Genomic DNA, 16,875 nt, shown 5'->3' with positions numbered 1-16,875 from the left:
AAGTTCTGCGGGAAGGAGTGAAATATTTCATTAGGACAACTAATACTGTGGGGAAAAGCAGGCAAGGTTTTTGCACAACAGTGCTTCTTCATTTCATCTTTAGAAACTGCTCAAAAGCTTGCTAGTTTTTCTCCAAATACACCAGCTACTCTCACAAAGCACATTCACATTCTCCTCCCGACCTTTGCCTCAGTGGTACACGTTAAACTGGAGTGAGTGAGAGGAAGGGGAAAAAAATCAGGCTGAAACTAAAGCTCTTTCTGAAGCCTTTACTACAAACTTCACGCTTCAAAGACTTGATCAAGGGAACTGCAAACATTCCATTAAACCACAAGTCTTTTTAATCAAGTTCCCGTTAAAGATACAAGGCATAAACTACCACTATTACTCTGGCCACTGTGCATTTATATAGATGCTTGCGGAAGTCCCTTACAACTTAGACGTTACTCTGAGAAGTTCTGAACTGCTTTAAAATTCTCCTGAGATACTCTCCAAAATATCCCTTCCAGAGATACTGATATTCAGGTCCTGGACTGAACACCTTACTCGAGGTCGTTTACAACAGAGCAGCAAAGTTTTATGGAACAAGTGAGACCGTTTCTGGGCAGTCTCTCATTCTCCTCCAAGTTCTCCCACACCCGCGCGGCGGCACCTCCAGAAACCGGTTTCCTATTTGTTCACGATGGTTCTAAACCTCTGTAACAAAACTTCAACAACGTCCTCCCCACTGAAGCAGTCCTGCTACTGTTATGGATAGCAATGCAAAGATATTCAAAGAAAACGGTCAGATACGCTTGGAAGCTAAAGGCCACAATAAAAAGGAAAAGAAAATACCATGTACATGAGACCGTTGGAAACTTTTTCCCGGTGCAAAGTGGAAATTTCCAGCTACCTGCAGGAGATAGTAGTCCTTCATTAAAAGGTCTCAATCTATATAACTAAAGCAGTCGTGCTGGTGCTTGGATTTTTAGATTTTTGTTTAAACAAGACAGACACCAAGCAACTCATTTTCATAGGTGACAATATCAGCAGATGTTGTCCTAAAAGAGGTATGAATTTCCCCTGTTCCTCACAGGCAGTCATGTGGAAAGCCATAACTACATACTGATGTTGATAATAACTGTTTTATGCAAATTATTTTAGTGGACATAAAAATGGGAAGAAGGAGGAATTAACTCTACTGGGAGGGAACCGACTGTTGCTGCAGGAAATACAAAACAGTATCACGGAAAAGGAGTGGAGAAAGTAATTGAGGGGGAGAGGGAGCAGGGTAAAAAAACCCTTAATACAATACACAACCGTGATCCAGTGTATACATCCGTGAAAATAAGCTGCATGCAAAAATAAAGCACTAAGCCAACAAAACCAAACCAAACCCAAAAAGAAAAAGGTTGTTAAAACTTCATCCTGGAATTTGAAAGGGATACGGATATTAGGTGCCAATCCTCACTGACGCCTACTAGCAATCATACACGCTCTCCCCTGGAAGATCTGAATGGCCCAAACTCACGTGCTACGTGAGGCATTCAATGTCCGTGCAAACCTATTGCTTGTGTTAACTGCAGACCTGATGAGAATGGAGATGTGCAGAATTCCGAGTGCATAACCATGGTCCCCAAAAATTTCCCCAGTGACACCCACCCTTGGACCCTTGCTACCTCCAGCATTCCCCTTGGAATCTTTCGTGCTCATCACGCTTTGTGACAGAGGGTCCCATAACGGTTTGGTACCCATGATAATGCTCAAATCACAGTGTCTGGCTTCGTGAGTAAAAGGTTGACTTTCCAGAAATAAAGACTGTAGTCTCCAGGAAGAGTACACAAATATGTAAAAAAACCAGAGCTTGAATTAAAAAAAAAAATTAGCCTGGGCCTGACTTCTAGAAGGTACCTGGGTACGTAATTTGCACGTCCAAGTGTTCTGGGTTTGGTAACCCTTCAAATGACAGGGTAGTTACATAGTTATTTGGTATACCTCCTACTACTGTTCCATACACCAGTTGCAAAAAAACCACTCCTCTGAGCATTTCCAGCTTTGACAACCAACTCAAATAGTCTTGCTTCCACTGTTTTTCTAAAGAAGATAACATTTCACTCCCTCCAGCACCTCTGCTGGCAAGCTGTTGACTACTGTTATCTCCAGCATCCACTGGTGGCCTCTGTTTTAAGACTAGACGGGCAGGTGGGACAATCTAACCTCAAAGAAGCTGCCTCTCCTCCTCCAGAAACCTTGGCAAAAAGACTCGCTAGCTGGACGGCAGGAAAAACTAAGCTTCTCCAGCCAGCGTGCTTCCTACCAGCCCGCACAACGAAACACAGGATTATCCCCTTCCCGCTGCTTTTCCTGACTCTCCTATTGAACCCCCTTACAGGCACAAGTACCCTGCTGAGGCCAGGGGTTATCATATTACAGTGCCGTGAACACCTAAAGCTGGAAAAGGAGAGGAACTCTGCCTTTTCACAGTCCTCACCATCATGCAGCACGTTTACAGCAAAACCCATCTCTCACCTTGTTGACCTCTAGGAAACCATACACCTGGCAGCCCTCGTTCTTCTGCTCTTGCATTTGCTGGCTAAACCCTTCCCTCTTGCACTGCTCTATGGTATCCGGCTTCTTGAAGGCCCAGCCTCGCCGCCTGTATGCTTCTCTGACGTCGTCACAAGTATTACAACACCTGCAAAAGCACAAGCACCATCTTACCATCTCTATCGCTAGAAAGAGATGCTCCAGCTCAGGACTTGAATCCTTGGCGGATTCTTCTTCAACAAAGCAATAAAGCAAACATCAGGGACTGGACCTTGAAAGCTGGTCTAATGCTCCTGAAGGAGCTCAAGCTTCTTGATGTACTTTTCGAGAGTTTGGCATGAGGATGCAAGCTGTTTGAATGCAGTTCTTGAGTCTGAAAAGGGCTCTGCCTGTCCATTTAGACAGTCACATCACTCCTTGGCAAAGAAATTTGCTCCAAAAACGACATCAGTGTCCCACAGTTCCGAGTAGTTTGGAACTCCCCGTGTGAACAAAGCATCTGCCTGTTTCTGTTCCTCCTTTTCTCTGTTTTTAGGCCAAGACCGTCAAAATGGGAGGGAGGGTTAATGGCAAACTTTCTTCCTTACTTTTCTACCTCTGGATAACACCTTGGTCACTGGAAAAACCAGTTTTCTTTCTCGGTTCCGTGTTTTGCTGGGCCAAACAAGAAGTTGGAGGCTGGAATCATGAATCCCTCAAGATGGAAACACCTCTGGGGAAGGACCCAACTTGACAGACAGGATAGACCAAGTTACTAAAGAGACAATAGCAGCGAAAGATAGTCCAGAACCTATGGACTATCACAGATCCATTCTTAGAGGAATTTGCAGGTAGGACAAATGAGAAACACCAAGCGACACCCGTTGTTTGTGTGAGCGATGAATGTCTGGTCTTTGCTCCCGTAAGGATGCAGAGCCTGCAGCAGGAGTGAGAAGGCAAGGCCATAACCGGGTTTTATTCCAAGACAGCTCACGTAACAGTGAAATAATTTACACAGCTCCCCTCTGGACACCATATAATCCCAGAAAAGATACAGTGTCCTGAGATACAATCTTTGTGCTACTGCAAAGGCAGTGCAATTTGCACTGCCCTTATTAAACAGGCACGTAGACAATGTAGACAACCTAACTCTGCACGTTCTTAACAATCACGAGTGCAGCTTCCAGAGACATACCGAAACCACAACAGTTCTCATCATTCTCTGAACACATGCCCGGGAGGATTTCGTTGCACAGACCTTCGCAGACATTTGAAAAAAAAAAAAAAAGAAAAAGGTGCATGCAACATAACAGTGCAAATTCAAGTGCTAAGAAGATATGAAAAGGTGTAAAGGTTACCGAATGTCCTCTGACTCTGCCCCATAACAGCCCTCGCAACAATCAGCATCCCAAGAATTTGGATCAAACACTTCTTCTTCTTCTTCTTCTTTCCCCAGCTCTAAGACAAAAGAGGATTCAAAGTGATGAGGCATGTCTAGAAATGCTGTCTTGTACTCTTGTTTTGTTCTACGCACAATAACTGTTCTACACATGAATGCAACGATTTTGTGTTGAAGCTGTGCATCCCGCACCCAAAGCCCACCTGAAATGGTAGGCATAGAGCCTGCTGAGGTGTCAAATAAGACCAATTAACAGAGTAGCGTTTGTCATCTCAAGAACACCCTCCACAGAAAGAACTGGCTATCTGTAAGCCTTCCTGGAGCATCGACCAGATGTTACTTGCATAAAGGCTTTGTTAAAACATTGTCTAAAGTAGACCCAATCAGCACATCGCGACTGATACAGGACCTGTTACACAAAATTTTAGATAGTTTTTGTGCCCAGACATTAAATCTGTAATGCCACAACCTGTGAATACAGAAAGGCTGCCAAGTGACACAGCAGTAAGAACACTATCACCACATTCCCATGACAACTGGAGAAACCCGCGTACCTACGGGTATTGTTCAGCTCTTGGCTTAGTTTAGCCTTTCAACTTCAACAACAGAAAAGTTAAATCCGAGTGATACAAATCAAAACATTTAGTTTATGCTGATACACAGAACTACACTCTCTCCCAGAAAAGGTAATAAGGAGCTCATGTTTTGGAAAGGAAAAGTCAGGACAGTATTACTGTTAGACTGCAACACTTTGCCAGAATCGTTTGTATCGAAGTACAACAATGAGTCATAATACGCAAATAATGTAGAGGAGAGGTTTATGTAGCCAAGGACCACTTACTACAACTCGCAACCGATAAATCCACTAAAATGTATTTATCAGGTATGCATTACCACACACAAAGTAAATGCAGTAAGGTGCAAGTTTAGGCTTAAGGGTCGAGTCACTGGAGCCTTCCCTGGAGAGAGGCTCTTTCCTCTAACCACGTCGTCCCGTTTGTCAGCCCACTGTGATTTAAAGATACAACCAAAGCCAAGTTTTGCCAGAACAGCTGCTTGATTTCTAGTCATAAAAGACCGCTAATAACTCAGCAGCTTTACTCCTGAAACGCACCCATGAGTCCCTGTCATAATTTCAGAGGGACTAGGCAAAGATTTGCCTCGCAAAAGTAGCAAGCGTAATAGGAGTTTGTCTGATCCGCCAGCTTAAAAGATTTGGGTGCTATAAACTCTTCAAGAGTTTATGGTGTTTAAATGCTTTTCAGCTGTCACTCGTTCCCGTGAAAGTCAGAACGGGCATACAGTGATGGGAAGACTACCAGAGCATCCATCCAAGAAAGGCAGAATAGCGTCTTACTGTGTCTCTCGGCCTCTGGAGTCGCACGATTGCCAGCTTTATCCAAACGTTGCTTAAACAGATTGTGCTCCACATCCAGCTGCTGCTCCCCTGCTACGTCCGTGGCATCGATGCTCAAATCTGAAACCCACGAGCAAGGGAAGTGGTCTATAAACGCACATTTGTTATGGCCCGAGGCAGGCTGAGGAAGCCTTCAACCAGTGAAAATACAGAATCTTTTCAGCCAGGGGAGATAAGAACGTGCCAAACTGGAAGAGTGTGTATGGCTGGGGCCAAGTGACGTATGGGGAGTAAGATGCACATTGCAGCACCCTAAATGATCCCTCCAAATACGGGGTTTGGTTTGGTGTACAGGAAGGACTGTTTCCAGCTGCCACAGAAATCATTACCCTGAAAGGTAAATACACGTAAGGCAAAAAACCAAAACCCAACCCCTCAAAGCCCATAACCATTTTCACAAACACCGCTTCAGGAGTTAAGCTTAAAATTGGTTGAAAGCTGCCTCCCACCTCTACCCCCTCACCCTTCCCCCTTCAACATCAGCACATTTCCTCGTGATCCCTTTTCACAAAGAAGATTGAGAAGGTCTGTGGTCTCGGCCTGGTGTCGAAGCGCCACGATGCACTTGCTGGCTACACGCTCTCTTGTAAGACTCACAGCTTCTCTGCACAAAACAGCAGAGGCTTCCAGTCTCTCCGGCCTTCCCACGCCCTTTTAAATGCGAAGAAGGCAAAGACCAGCAATCTCTTGGGTGGTCAGAAGGAAGTCAGACTCACTACATTTAGAGCCCAATGCATTACCCAAAGGAATTACTACAACAGAACAAGAGGGAGGGCAGATTGGTGGACAGTCGGACAACGTGCACAGCAGTAATACACAGTAAGATTTGCACAATTTTCAATCGCTTCATCCTGCAACTTTATTTTGAATTTAGTTAAAAGCTAATCAGATTATTAACGCTCATTCTGATTTTAAAAATTTTGGAGAAAGGTTACCACGTGCCATTGGCATTACAGTCAGAATTTAAGCACAAAAATCACAGAAGAGCTATCCCTTGTCCAGTAACGTCCAAAGGAGACTAAAGCTTTCCAACAACAATACAGTCAAATCTTGAGTCCCAAGTGAACTCCGTGTCAGCTTTTTCAGTATTACTGCGCCCTCTGACAAAGTACAACACCATACAGAAGTGTAAGTGGGTTTATAGCTTATCCTCATTTATAATCTAGAAAAATACTACTGCCTGACTGGAAGCGCTGGTTTAAGCGCCCAGCGGGCCTGGCTGGAATCACTGCCTAACCTCAAGGGATCACCAATGCCTCCCTGTCCGTGGCCCAAGCAGCAGTGCAGCACTCGGAAGCACCAGGCACGCGGAGCCTCTCGGGCCCTCGGCAAGGATGAAAGTTATCCCAAATATTCAGAAGTCTGACTCACAAGCACAAGGCGTACGTGGAAAAATAACATCTAGGTCGACCTTCAGTTTCTCTCCCCTTGATTTGCCAACGTACAATTCCGGATGAACCTAGGAACAAAGAAAAAACAGAGTCTCCTGTTTCACTTGGAAGGAAATCAAAGGGCCTCTTTCCCTCGACTGCTCTGCCTCACGAGCTGACTTTTAAGAGGTGGGATTTGCGAGACACCTGAGCTGCTGCTGCCTCCCACACCTTCCATGGTAGCTAAGCACTTGCCATTTGTAAGACTTCAAAAAAAGAGAGTAATTTGGGAATCTTAAAATTTGGGGTGGGGACGGGGGTTCCTGCGGTTGCTTTCTTTTCTTCGTATTGCCTGCTTGTAGACGGCGGAGACAGCAAGAAGAGATCTTGAGACGCTCTCCTGCGACAGCGCTACAGGAGGCCGCAAGCCAACCTTTGCGCCAAGCGGCTTTCGGGGGAGGGCAGCCCGCTCCCATCGTCAAGGCGACCAGCCGGGGCAAACAAAAAAACCCCAACAGATCCGCAGCCGGTGAAGCTGCTGCGTGGCCAGCCCGGAGGAGGAGGCGGGAGCTCGGCGGGGGTGCGGAGGCACGGCAGGCCGCCCCGGGCCGCAGGGCCGCCTCTCCACTGGGGCACCGCGGGCAGGAGGCAGCACCAGTGGACCGGGCCCACCCCGCCGCCGCTACTCGCCTCTTTGGTGAGGTAGTACTGCAGGTCCGAGAACAAAGGCACCACCATGATGAGCCCGCTGACAACCCTCACTGCCGGGGAGGCGAGAACCGCCGTCAGCCCCGCCGGTCGCGGCCGCCCGCCCGTCTCGCCTCAGCCCCGCCTCAGCCCGCCCGCCGCCACCCCGAGCCGCTGCCCCCCGCCGCCGAGCGCCGGCCCACAAGGTCCCCTGGCCGGCCACCGCCCCACAGCAAGGCCCGGGCCCGCCCGCCGGCCCCCGGCCGCCCTCAGCGCGCCCGCTCACCCAGCGCGCCCCCGCACGTCCTGACCCAAAAGTCTTCCAGGGCCTTGGGGAAGGCATCGAACCGCTTCAACCGCCACAGCGAGTCCATGGTGCCGTGCGGCCCGGAACCAAACCCGCCTTCAGGCGCCGGGCCGGCACCGCCCCCGCCCGAAGCCGGCCAAGGGGCTGGGGCTCCCGGTCTCCTCCGGGGCGGGAAGGTCCTCGCTGCCGCCCCGCCCTCTTCTGACCCTCCCTGGCAACGGCCCCCGGGCCTCTGAAGGACACCCGAGAGACGCTGACTGTGCCGACATCGGTTAGCTGGAAAGGGCGTGACACCCAGGCGAAGCTGCGGGCAGAGAGCACTTTTCACTCGGTTTGACATCCTCCCCGCCCCATCCATTGCCTCCGTCTTTGGAAGGTCTGGAGTTTGTTACTAATGTCCTTTTGAGAACCACCGAGCTCTCCCTCAGGCTGGCTGTTGCAGCAACAAAGCGGAAAGCAAATCATCTCGGGAGAGTACCGGCGCTTTCTGTGAGGAAGGAAGGAGGGAAGGAGGGAAGGAAGGAAAGAAGGAAAGAAGGAAGGAGGGAAGGAAGGAAGGAAGGAAAACCCACTCTCTTGCCCCACCTTCGATCCCTGGCGTGTACTCTTCACCCCTTCATTTTGTTAACACCTCCTTTTCCCTCTGTCATCACAGGGACCGGCTATGAACTCGAGAGGTTAAATCAGACAACAGCTCGTAATAGCTTACTTGCGCACGTAAACAACTAGTATAATCTTTTCCTAAGCCACATATATACCTACCACTTGCTTTTTCTTACTGAAATAGTGCGATCCTGCAAAACTGCTTTTATTTAAAAAAATCTTAAAAATCACTGCCGCTAGGAAATGCTTCCAAATGCAAACAGAACAAATGCGCCCCCATTTCCCACAGCAAAACATAATACATTTCCGGGAAGGGCACAAGACAGGAGCCCCGTGATGCTGCAGCTGTTCCTCTACAGGAAATGAAGGTTCAGAGACCGATCCAGCTTCCGAGTCTCTGCTTCCAGAACAGCAGCTCTGGGCTCCCTGACCACAGCTGCTAAGGAGTAAGACAGCTCTTGGTGAAGGTCTGACAGCTCCTGGCTGGTCTTGGCGCAGCACTCAATATAGTCCTGCTTGTATTTTCGCTCCTGTGCCAGCTGCGTCTGCAGAAGGGACACCTGAAAGAGGCAAAAGGCCGAGCTCAGGCAAGCCCACGCTGTTAGGACCATCTGCGGACGTCGGGGAAGACGCACCCGCTAACTCCAGCCCTGACAAACACTTTGTCGTTGTGGAATGGGAAGTAACAGGTTCCCAGAGTCACCCTGAACCAAACTCAGATTATCAACAGTTCCGAGTTTCTTTCTGGCATACCATTCACGTGTACAACACCGAGACATTACATGTATATTAAGGAGAGAGGTTCCTACAGGGTTTAGTAACCCAACTCTTTTTCTCAAAAGAGAGATTCGGGCTACCGACACCTTAGTTCCACGTGCTTTTTCCTCAGCAGGAGGGCTACTGGTTACACAAGGTACTGAAGAACTGTTCTGTTGCGATCCAGCTTAAAAACGTGGCAGCTAGCACATGAAAAGGGAGCAGACTCTCATTTTTCCTAACTTCAGAGCATTTCACAGAGGAGCAGAGCATAACCTGATGAACAAAGCCCAGGGGGGAAAATGAGCCTTACAGGACTGCTGAGGCCTTGAAACGCCTCAGATTCTATTCTTTCCTGACAACACGGAGCTCTGCCTGCTGGGCTTTTTGGTGGGAGAGACCCAGCTGCTCTCACCTCCTGTTAGGTTTGCAGTGCAGTGCAGCCACAGCAGCTCTGGCATGTTGCCCTCTGCCTGCTCTAGAGTGGAGGAGATGCACATGGAAAGTAAGACATCAAAGGGACTTCACAACAAACTCTGTGCATAGGCTGGGGACCACCACCACTGAAGAGAGGGACAGATCTGACCTTCTCTCTGAAATAATAAGGGCACCTTTGTGAAACTGGGCTTGCAAGCCTGAAAAACCCTCCCACGCTCTGGTAGGTAACCCAGAGGTATGAGTGGGAGAAGTGGCCAGCTGCTGCTACGAGCATCTCCCAGGAAGTGGGAGATCAAGTTCCAGTTCTGCTGTTTCCCAGGCCCAGAGGAGTGCCCTAACCAGCCAGGTGAGGACTATTCTTTGAGCAGAGCACCTCCGTTTTCCTGCTGAACTGCTGAAGTGGGTCCACGGTGCAGGCAGACGCAACAGTCAGTCACAAGGGGAAGGGGGTTCAGTTAGTTATCTGTAGCAACAGAACTTCGGACACTGAGGCTTCCTGGTGAAAACATCCTTAAGATATACCTTGATGGCTTCAGCAGTATTCTCAGCTCACTTGCCGGAGCTAAGCATCATGTAGTCTACCGATACAAATATTATATGCATTTCGCCCTGAGCGCCTGTGAAGATTCGCCTCCTCAGGGAGACCAGGGTGTACCAGACCCATAATAGTACACGGAAGAGACGTCTGGCGACTGCTGCTACTGCCAAGACCACTGTCAAAGGATGCAATAGGCTTCAGTAGCTGGAATGTACGTTCTTGCACTGACAAAACCCATGTCCATACAGTGCTTAGGTCTCTGACTCGGTCCGATACTGGGATCACGATTAGCACAGCATAGCAGTATGACACTAACGATTGCCTGAAGGCTATAAGCTCTGGCACTGCCTCAGATCCCCGGAGCTCTGATATGATGCAAGCTCCACTGTTAACGGAGTCAAGGGAAAATGGAAACAGTCAACAAGATGAGTAAGCTCAAGGGGAACATCCTTAGAATAGTCTCTACTTTCAGGCGAGTGCCAGTTTTCTGAATTTCCTCCAATCCTTCTCCCACTTGCCCTTTAGGCAAGTCAGAGACTAGACCTAGGTGAATGATGTTGTTTGGCCGTGGCCAAGAGGTGTGTCTAACTGGTACTACCTGGTGTAGACACTGCCTGGTGTACTCACTTCCTGACAGCCAAACAAAACTTGGGCTGTGGCATCATGCAAAGTTGTGCCCATCAGTACAGCCACAGTGGCTTTTGATGAGAGCTTTCCTACTCCTCACCTGGTTCTGTAACTCAGCTAATCGACTGCAGCGAGCGTGAGACTCCTCCTGTGAAGAAAATGCAAGGATTTCTTTTTTTTGCCTCCAGTTTGGTCAGGGCCATGGTCTATATTTGACTTCTATTAGGTCTATACTGGGGGGCTGCTGCCACTGGGATTTGCCATCGTTGCTCCGTATGGCCAGAGCCTCCTCCCACCAAGTAAGATTCTGTTCTCACCTGTCTAGAAGCAGGCATCTTGTGCTGGTCAGACTCGGAGAGAGAAAAGCCGCATGCATCTGGCAGTGACCGACCACCGTGATCTCTCTTCAGTCTCCTCCGTTCACGTTCCACCTGCACGTTGGACAGGAGAAAGGGTCACAGAAACCTGCCACCAAACAAGGAGCAAAAGGACCTCTGGACGTCATGGCAAGGAGATGTCTGCTCAGAGACCGTTAATTGCACCAGAGAACGTTGGCGGCAAAAAGCACTCGATGTAGACTATGGAAGAGAAAGCGCAAGAGGAAACAGTTCCTGACACAAGAGAGTCAAATGGGTGTGTACGGGGACGCTGGGGCAAGAAGGGTGGTTCCGGAGTGAATGTGCCTTTGTGAAGGCAGCGGGGTGCCAGAAGAGAGAGAGAATACAAAAGTGTGTGTCCACAGGGGAAAGTGGGAGAGGGAAGGAGACAAACAGAGGACCCCAAAGTGCTGCCTGTGGAAACGTGTTGTGTTCCAGAGGACCGTGAGGCTTTGCAGAGGCAATGAGAGCCTGTTTTACCTGCTCAAGAGTCCTCCTGAGCTCAGCGTTGAGTTGCTTCAGCTCCGTCTTCTCATGTTCCAGCCTTGCAACTGCTCGCTGCAGACATTCCAGCCGCTGCGACAGGAGTCTCTTCTCCGAGAGCCACGATAGCTGCTCCCCTTCTGCGATAGCCTGCTGGGTGTTCAGAGAGGAGATTACGTGAGCTGGTGCCACATAAAGGTTAGGAGGGCCAGAACCAACATGTCGGGGAGAGTGACCGGACTCAGGAATGGACAGTGCCAAGTCCCTTCTTCTCCTCCCGAGAGAGACTGGAAACATTCGTTTCCTATTCAGCCACTTCATGCTTTCACAAAGGTCTGTAGTATTTCCAGCTCCCTCTCTCTCAGCCATTTCTTGTCCGTCATGAAGACTTCCACATCGACATGTTGCTCTTAGGGAAGCTATCTAACATCTTTGGTCATCCTCTTTGACCTTCACTGTATATCCTCCTATCTGTAGTTCTACGCTCTGTCCTCGGACAACCAAACAACATGTGGGTGAAGCATGCGTTTCTGCAGTGATAAAATGCCAAGGTTTTGTTCTCTATTCCCTTTACCTGTTACATCATCATTACAGAACTGCTCTTCGAAAAAATCCCATTATCAACCAAGCCCTGTGCACTGCTCTGAACCTAGTCAAGAGCCACCTCCCCCCTCGTGGGTTTCTTGATGAGTTCATCAAGTGCTCCTTGAAGCGCTCTCTGACAGCATCTATAAATGTAGTCTTGATATCAGCACTATACCGATCTATACGGATGCAAGCGCATTACCTGATCTAATGCTGTTGCATACCTGATCTATACGGATGCAACTGCAACCTCCCATTGTTTTCATGCTCCCTGCCCTTGTCTGCTTCCCATCAACAGATCACAATACCCGTCATCATCCTGATCAGGCTGGCAGTAATATTTCTCAAGTCATGTACAACTGTATAGTGCATAAATACAGTATTTTATTAGTAGCAGTTTCTACATGCCTGTGGACTAACGTAATGCTAAAAGTATTGGCAGAGTCCCAGGCAAGTTTGCAGCACAGGCTGTTGCAGCTGTTCCACTAGCAGTACCCGAGTCAGATCACCTTGGAGAAATCCACACAACTTCGCCTTCGTGCTTTTTGGACTGCGGCACAAGTACATCCTGCATGTGCAGTGAAGCCTTTAACCTCATCAGGCAACGGTACGAATTCCATTCTTTTCAATACACCGGAAAAGCTGTACCTCAGAAATCGACGTCTCTGAAAGCATCCTCTAAGCGCCATCAGTGCAGCTGCTGTTCAGCCATCGTTACAAAATTCTACTAAGTTTAGTGCATTAGTCTGGTCAACTGTGCCCTTTCCTTTCCATGCCAAATCCTAACCGCGAGACGTTGGCTAAGCTTGCCTAGATAGGAGAGAACCAATTACCCACCCCCAACCTTTGGACTTGCTTTAATTTTAACGGCAAGCTCTGTAGCTCTTCCAGTAGTTCTGGGCTTGACAGAAAACATTCTGGCAGGTGAATGGGCTCTGGACGGAGCTAGAAAGACAGGCAAGCCTGCTGGCCGCAATCGTGGTTTCTTTGGCCAAGCAGGTCATATATGTATGGGAATATATATTCCCATATCTTTATGGAAAACGTCTTTAGAATCCTTCACAGACATTTTAGTTGACTGATGATCAGCCACAGTGCCTACCTGAAGATGAAACCGGTCCTTGTCCCTCTCTGAAACCATACTCTGCAGGATGGCTATTTCTTCCCTCGGAGTCCCATTGGCCATTTCACTCCTGGTAAGGGCAAGAGTCAGTGCTTGTGCCTTCTCTTTCCATTCGATTTCTCCGCTTTCATTCCGCTTCAAAATAGCCACCACACGCTCCAATTCTTCCCCCTTTGCTTTCCTCTCATCTTCCAGCTGCTGGGTTAGCTCCTCCTGCCTTTTCAAGAGACGGTCTCTCTCCTGGAGAACTTTCCTCTTCTCTGCTTCCTCTGCCTCCCAGTTCTGGAGTTTCTGGATTTGTTTCTTTAGGGTCTCGCCTTCATCTTCCCATCGCAAAGCTGATGTTAGTTGTTTCAGGAGTTCACTCTGCCTCCTAAGCTCCTGTTCTCTGCCTGTCAGAGTCTCCTCTAAATACCTGACTCTGCCTCTCTGGTACTTGATCTCTGCATCCTTCTTTGTCAGAGTCTGCCGAACGTGCTGGAGATCTTCCCGAAGACCTCTTATTTCCTCTTCTAACTCTTCTTGCCCACCTTGAGCCTTGGTCTCTCGTTCCCTCTCAGGCAAGGCTGCTTCCAGGAGCTTCTCTTGCTCTCTGTGGTGTCTAACCTCTTCATTCTTCTTGGTTAGCCTAAGCTGGAGATTCTGCAAGGTCTTCAGTTCTTCTTCTTGGCGCTGGAGTTTTTGCAGAAGAGTTTCATTGTCTTCATCTCTCTTCCTCACCGCTTCCTCAAGCAGATTCACTTGCTTCTGGCATGATGTTAGTGCTACTTTCATGCTTTCTTCACCAGGCTGGAACGTGTTCATTTGCTCTGTCTGCCTGAGGCACTCCAAGCGGTGGTTCTTCACTGCGTGGCTCATTTCGTCTAGATCCTGCTGTAGGCTCTTGGCCTGCTTGCCTTCTAACTCCTTCTGCTCTCGAAGGTCCTGGGCATGCTCTTGCAAAGACACCCTCTCTTGATCTCTAGCTTCTCGAGAAGGTTCAGCATATTCTAGTTTTTGCAGTATGGCTTTAGTCTGCATCGCTGCCTCCTCCTTTTGCTCTTGAAGCTTAGAGATAGCCTCCTCCAGAGCCTCTATCTTTTCTTCTCTTTCTTTCAGAGTCAGTTTTGTTGCTTGAAGATTTGTTTGCTCAGCTTCACGCTTCTCCTCCTTTTCCTTGCATGCCTCACATTGTTTTCTAAGGGATAAAATTTCTTGCTCTTGTTCCTTTAGTGCCACTTGAAGATGATGCAGAATTTCCTTCTGCTGTGCAGAGTCCTGTTCTTGGTTTTGGAAGGTCTCAATCACTTCCTTCTGAGATTCAATCATGAAATCCTTTTCTTTCAGTATTGCCTTAGCGTGTTCTAAGTCTCTCTGTAAGACATTCATCCGTTCTTCTGTTTTTTCCTCATAGTTCCGTGTTTGTTGCTTTTGGATGTCTATGAGCCTGTCCTTTTCTTTCAAGGTTTCTAAGGTCTGCTCCAGTTGGTCACGGACAGTTCTTAACTGCATTTCCATGACTTCTTCAGCTTCCTGGATTTGCTTTTGTTGTGACTCAAGCTCTTGATCTTTTTTAGATAAAGCAAGTGTCATCTTTTCTACTTTACCATGAAGCTCTTGCAGGTGCCCCTCTCGCTGATCCTTGTACTGCTGGAAGAGCCTGAACTGCTCCCTTTGAGAAGCACACTCACTCTCTCTGTCCTTAAGAACTGCCCTCAGGTGTTCAAGGCTTGCGTGCAGAGATTTCACCTGTTCTCTCTCCTTTTCCAGTTCTTGGATCTGCTGGGTCAGAGACATAAGCTCTATGTTTTTCTCCTTCAAGTTCCCTTTCATATGATCAAGATCCACGAGCAGATTTCTCACTTGTGAGGTACCGTGTTGTTCCAGAATCGTTATCTTCCCCTCCTGGAATTTGATCTCCTGGTCCCTCTCCTCCAGCGCCTTGCTCATCTTGCTGACAGCAGTCCTCTGCATTTCTCGCTGCTTCTCCAGCTCCCGTATCTGTTCTCGCTGGGATCTGATCTCCCGGTCTCTCTCTTCCAGGTCTTTGTTCATTTTGCTTACAGCAATCCTTTGTTTTTCTTGCTGCTTCTCCAGCTCCTGTATCTGTTCTTGCTGGGATCCTGTCTTCTGTTCTTTCTCTGTTATGTCCTTAATAACCTGATCGAGAGTAGTTTTATGCATTTCTTTCTGCTTTTCCAGCATTCTCATCTGTTCCTGGTATAACTTCATTTCTCCCTCCCTCTCTGACAGGATGGCAGTCATACGAGTGAGATTCTCCTGCAAAGCTTTTACCTCTGCTGCCTCTTTCTGTAGCGTCTGGATTTTCTCCCACTGCGTTTCCACTTCCTCATTTTTAATTTTTAAGATAGACAGTGTAGTTTGGAGTTCTTGTTCAAGGCAGTGATTCATATCTGTTGCTGTATTTGCTCGGGTCTCGGAGGCTGTGACTGATTCCTGAAGGAGTCTTCTCTCCCATACCAGTTTTTCTTTAAGTGCTTGCAGTCTGTCCCGGTCATGCTGCAGAACAGGGAGGAAGAGGTTCAATAATTCCATCTATATATGTTTGGTTGTCATACTAGATTGGAACTCCTGCTCCAGTGGCAGTCAAGGGCTGAAGTTGGAGCTTTTAGTAGAAAATTCGAGCTCTCCAGTTGGTTTCCCTGTTCGATGTAAATTTTCTACTGTCACTCAAAAAAGATTTGAGAACTGTACTGTATCTATCAAACTCTGTCCATAACTGATTTTTGGAGTCATTGTAAATGGAGGAGTGGGAAAATACCGACCATGTAGGAACAGCTGCACTGGCTCAACTGTCTAGGCTAGTCTCCCGTATGTAACGGTGCCTGTAAGTGCACACCCAGGGAAGAAAGCCTAAGAGTCGGGTGGACTTACGTGATACCTCCCCTCCCCAACCCCAGCACTGTTCCAGCTTGTGAGAACTTTCACAGTCTCCTCCTGACCCCATATAGACCTGCTGTATTTACAACACCCTTCGTCAAGGAGTTCAACAGGTCTGCTCTGCTGTAAATATACCACCTCCTGTCATTTGCTTGCAGCGTGGCTCTCACTACCTTCATCAGATGGCTCTCGTTCATCTCTTGGACAAGAGAGTGAACGACCGCTGCCCCCTCTCTCCCTGCCTCTCAGGATGTTGTAGACCTTTCCTGCGCCACTCTTTAGGCTGCGTCTTTCCCAGCTTACTCAGCCGGTCCCATCTTCCCTTTTGCCCTTCGCTGAACCTCTGCTGGCTCTAGGGTGTTCTTTTGGGGAGGAGCTGCCAGAACTGCAGCCAGGATTTCCAGTCCAGACTAAGCATGATTTAGGCAGTGGCACGATGATGTTCTCTCTATTAGGAAGGGAAGAGAGAACAACCCCAACATGTGATTTCCCTTTTTTTTCTTTGAGAACAACCCCAACGTTTCATTTACTTCCCCCCCTGGACCTCTACTGCGTAGAATTTTCGTGGTGCCATCCTCTAGAAGGCCACTGTCCCCCTCTCGAAGGAGTAATGGTCAGGTCACAGTCTGTCATTCCGTGTTTCAAATCGGGACTAGTTTTCCCCTTGCAGACATACATATTTAGCTGGATCAGCACTTTTGTTTCTCAAATGTCTCATTTTTCCCCCCGCTGTCTGCTCTCAGACGGGCAATGTTGAACAGCTTTCTATTATTAGCAAAC

At 48.2% G+C, this 16,875-nt stretch overlaps 1 protein-coding gene across 9 annotated transcripts in view; it reads right to left on the bottom strand.

Moving 5' to 3' along the window:
• The window catches only part of LOC143167046 (uncharacterized), a 32,840-nt gene that overhangs the window by 6,300 nt on the left and 9,665 nt on the right, over window positions 1–16,875 (bottom strand). For 2 of the 9 annotated variants that reach the window (XM_076352061.1, XM_076352060.1), the window contains 8 exons: window positions 13,195–15,714; window positions 11,505–11,660; window positions 10,965–11,078; window positions 6,693–6,780; window positions 5,262–5,381; window positions 3,864–3,963; window positions 2,798–3,442; window positions 2,509–2,674 (listed from right to left, as the gene is read on the bottom strand). In XM_076352061.1, coding sequence (XP_076208176.1) covers window positions 3,211–3,442; window positions 3,864–3,963; window positions 5,262–5,381; window positions 6,693–6,780; window positions 10,965–11,078; window positions 11,505–11,660; window positions 13,195–15,714 — 3,330 coding nt within the window. In that variant the 3' untranslated portion in view covers window positions 2,509–2,674; window positions 2,798–3,210. Of the gene's footprint in view, window positions 1–2,508; window positions 2,675–2,797; window positions 3,443–3,700; window positions 3,764–3,863; window positions 3,964–5,261; window positions 5,382–6,692; window positions 6,781–8,469; window positions 8,849–10,747; window positions 10,796–10,964; window positions 11,079–11,504; window positions 11,661–13,194; window positions 15,715–16,875 lie in introns of those variants that run through there. The other 7 variants (XM_076352064.1, XM_076352063.1, XM_076352062.1 and 4 more) reach the window with 6 other exon arrangements.

Source organism: Aptenodytes patagonicus, chromosome 14 (genome assembly GCF_965638725.1).
Source record: "Aptenodytes patagonicus chromosome 14, bAptPat1.pri.cur, whole genome shotgun sequence".
Lineage (NCBI taxonomy): Eukaryota > Metazoa > Chordata > Aves > Sphenisciformes > Spheniscidae > Aptenodytes > Aptenodytes patagonicus.
Note: the sequence above shows the minus strand (reverse complement) of the source record. Positions and strands in the feature narration are given on the sequence as shown.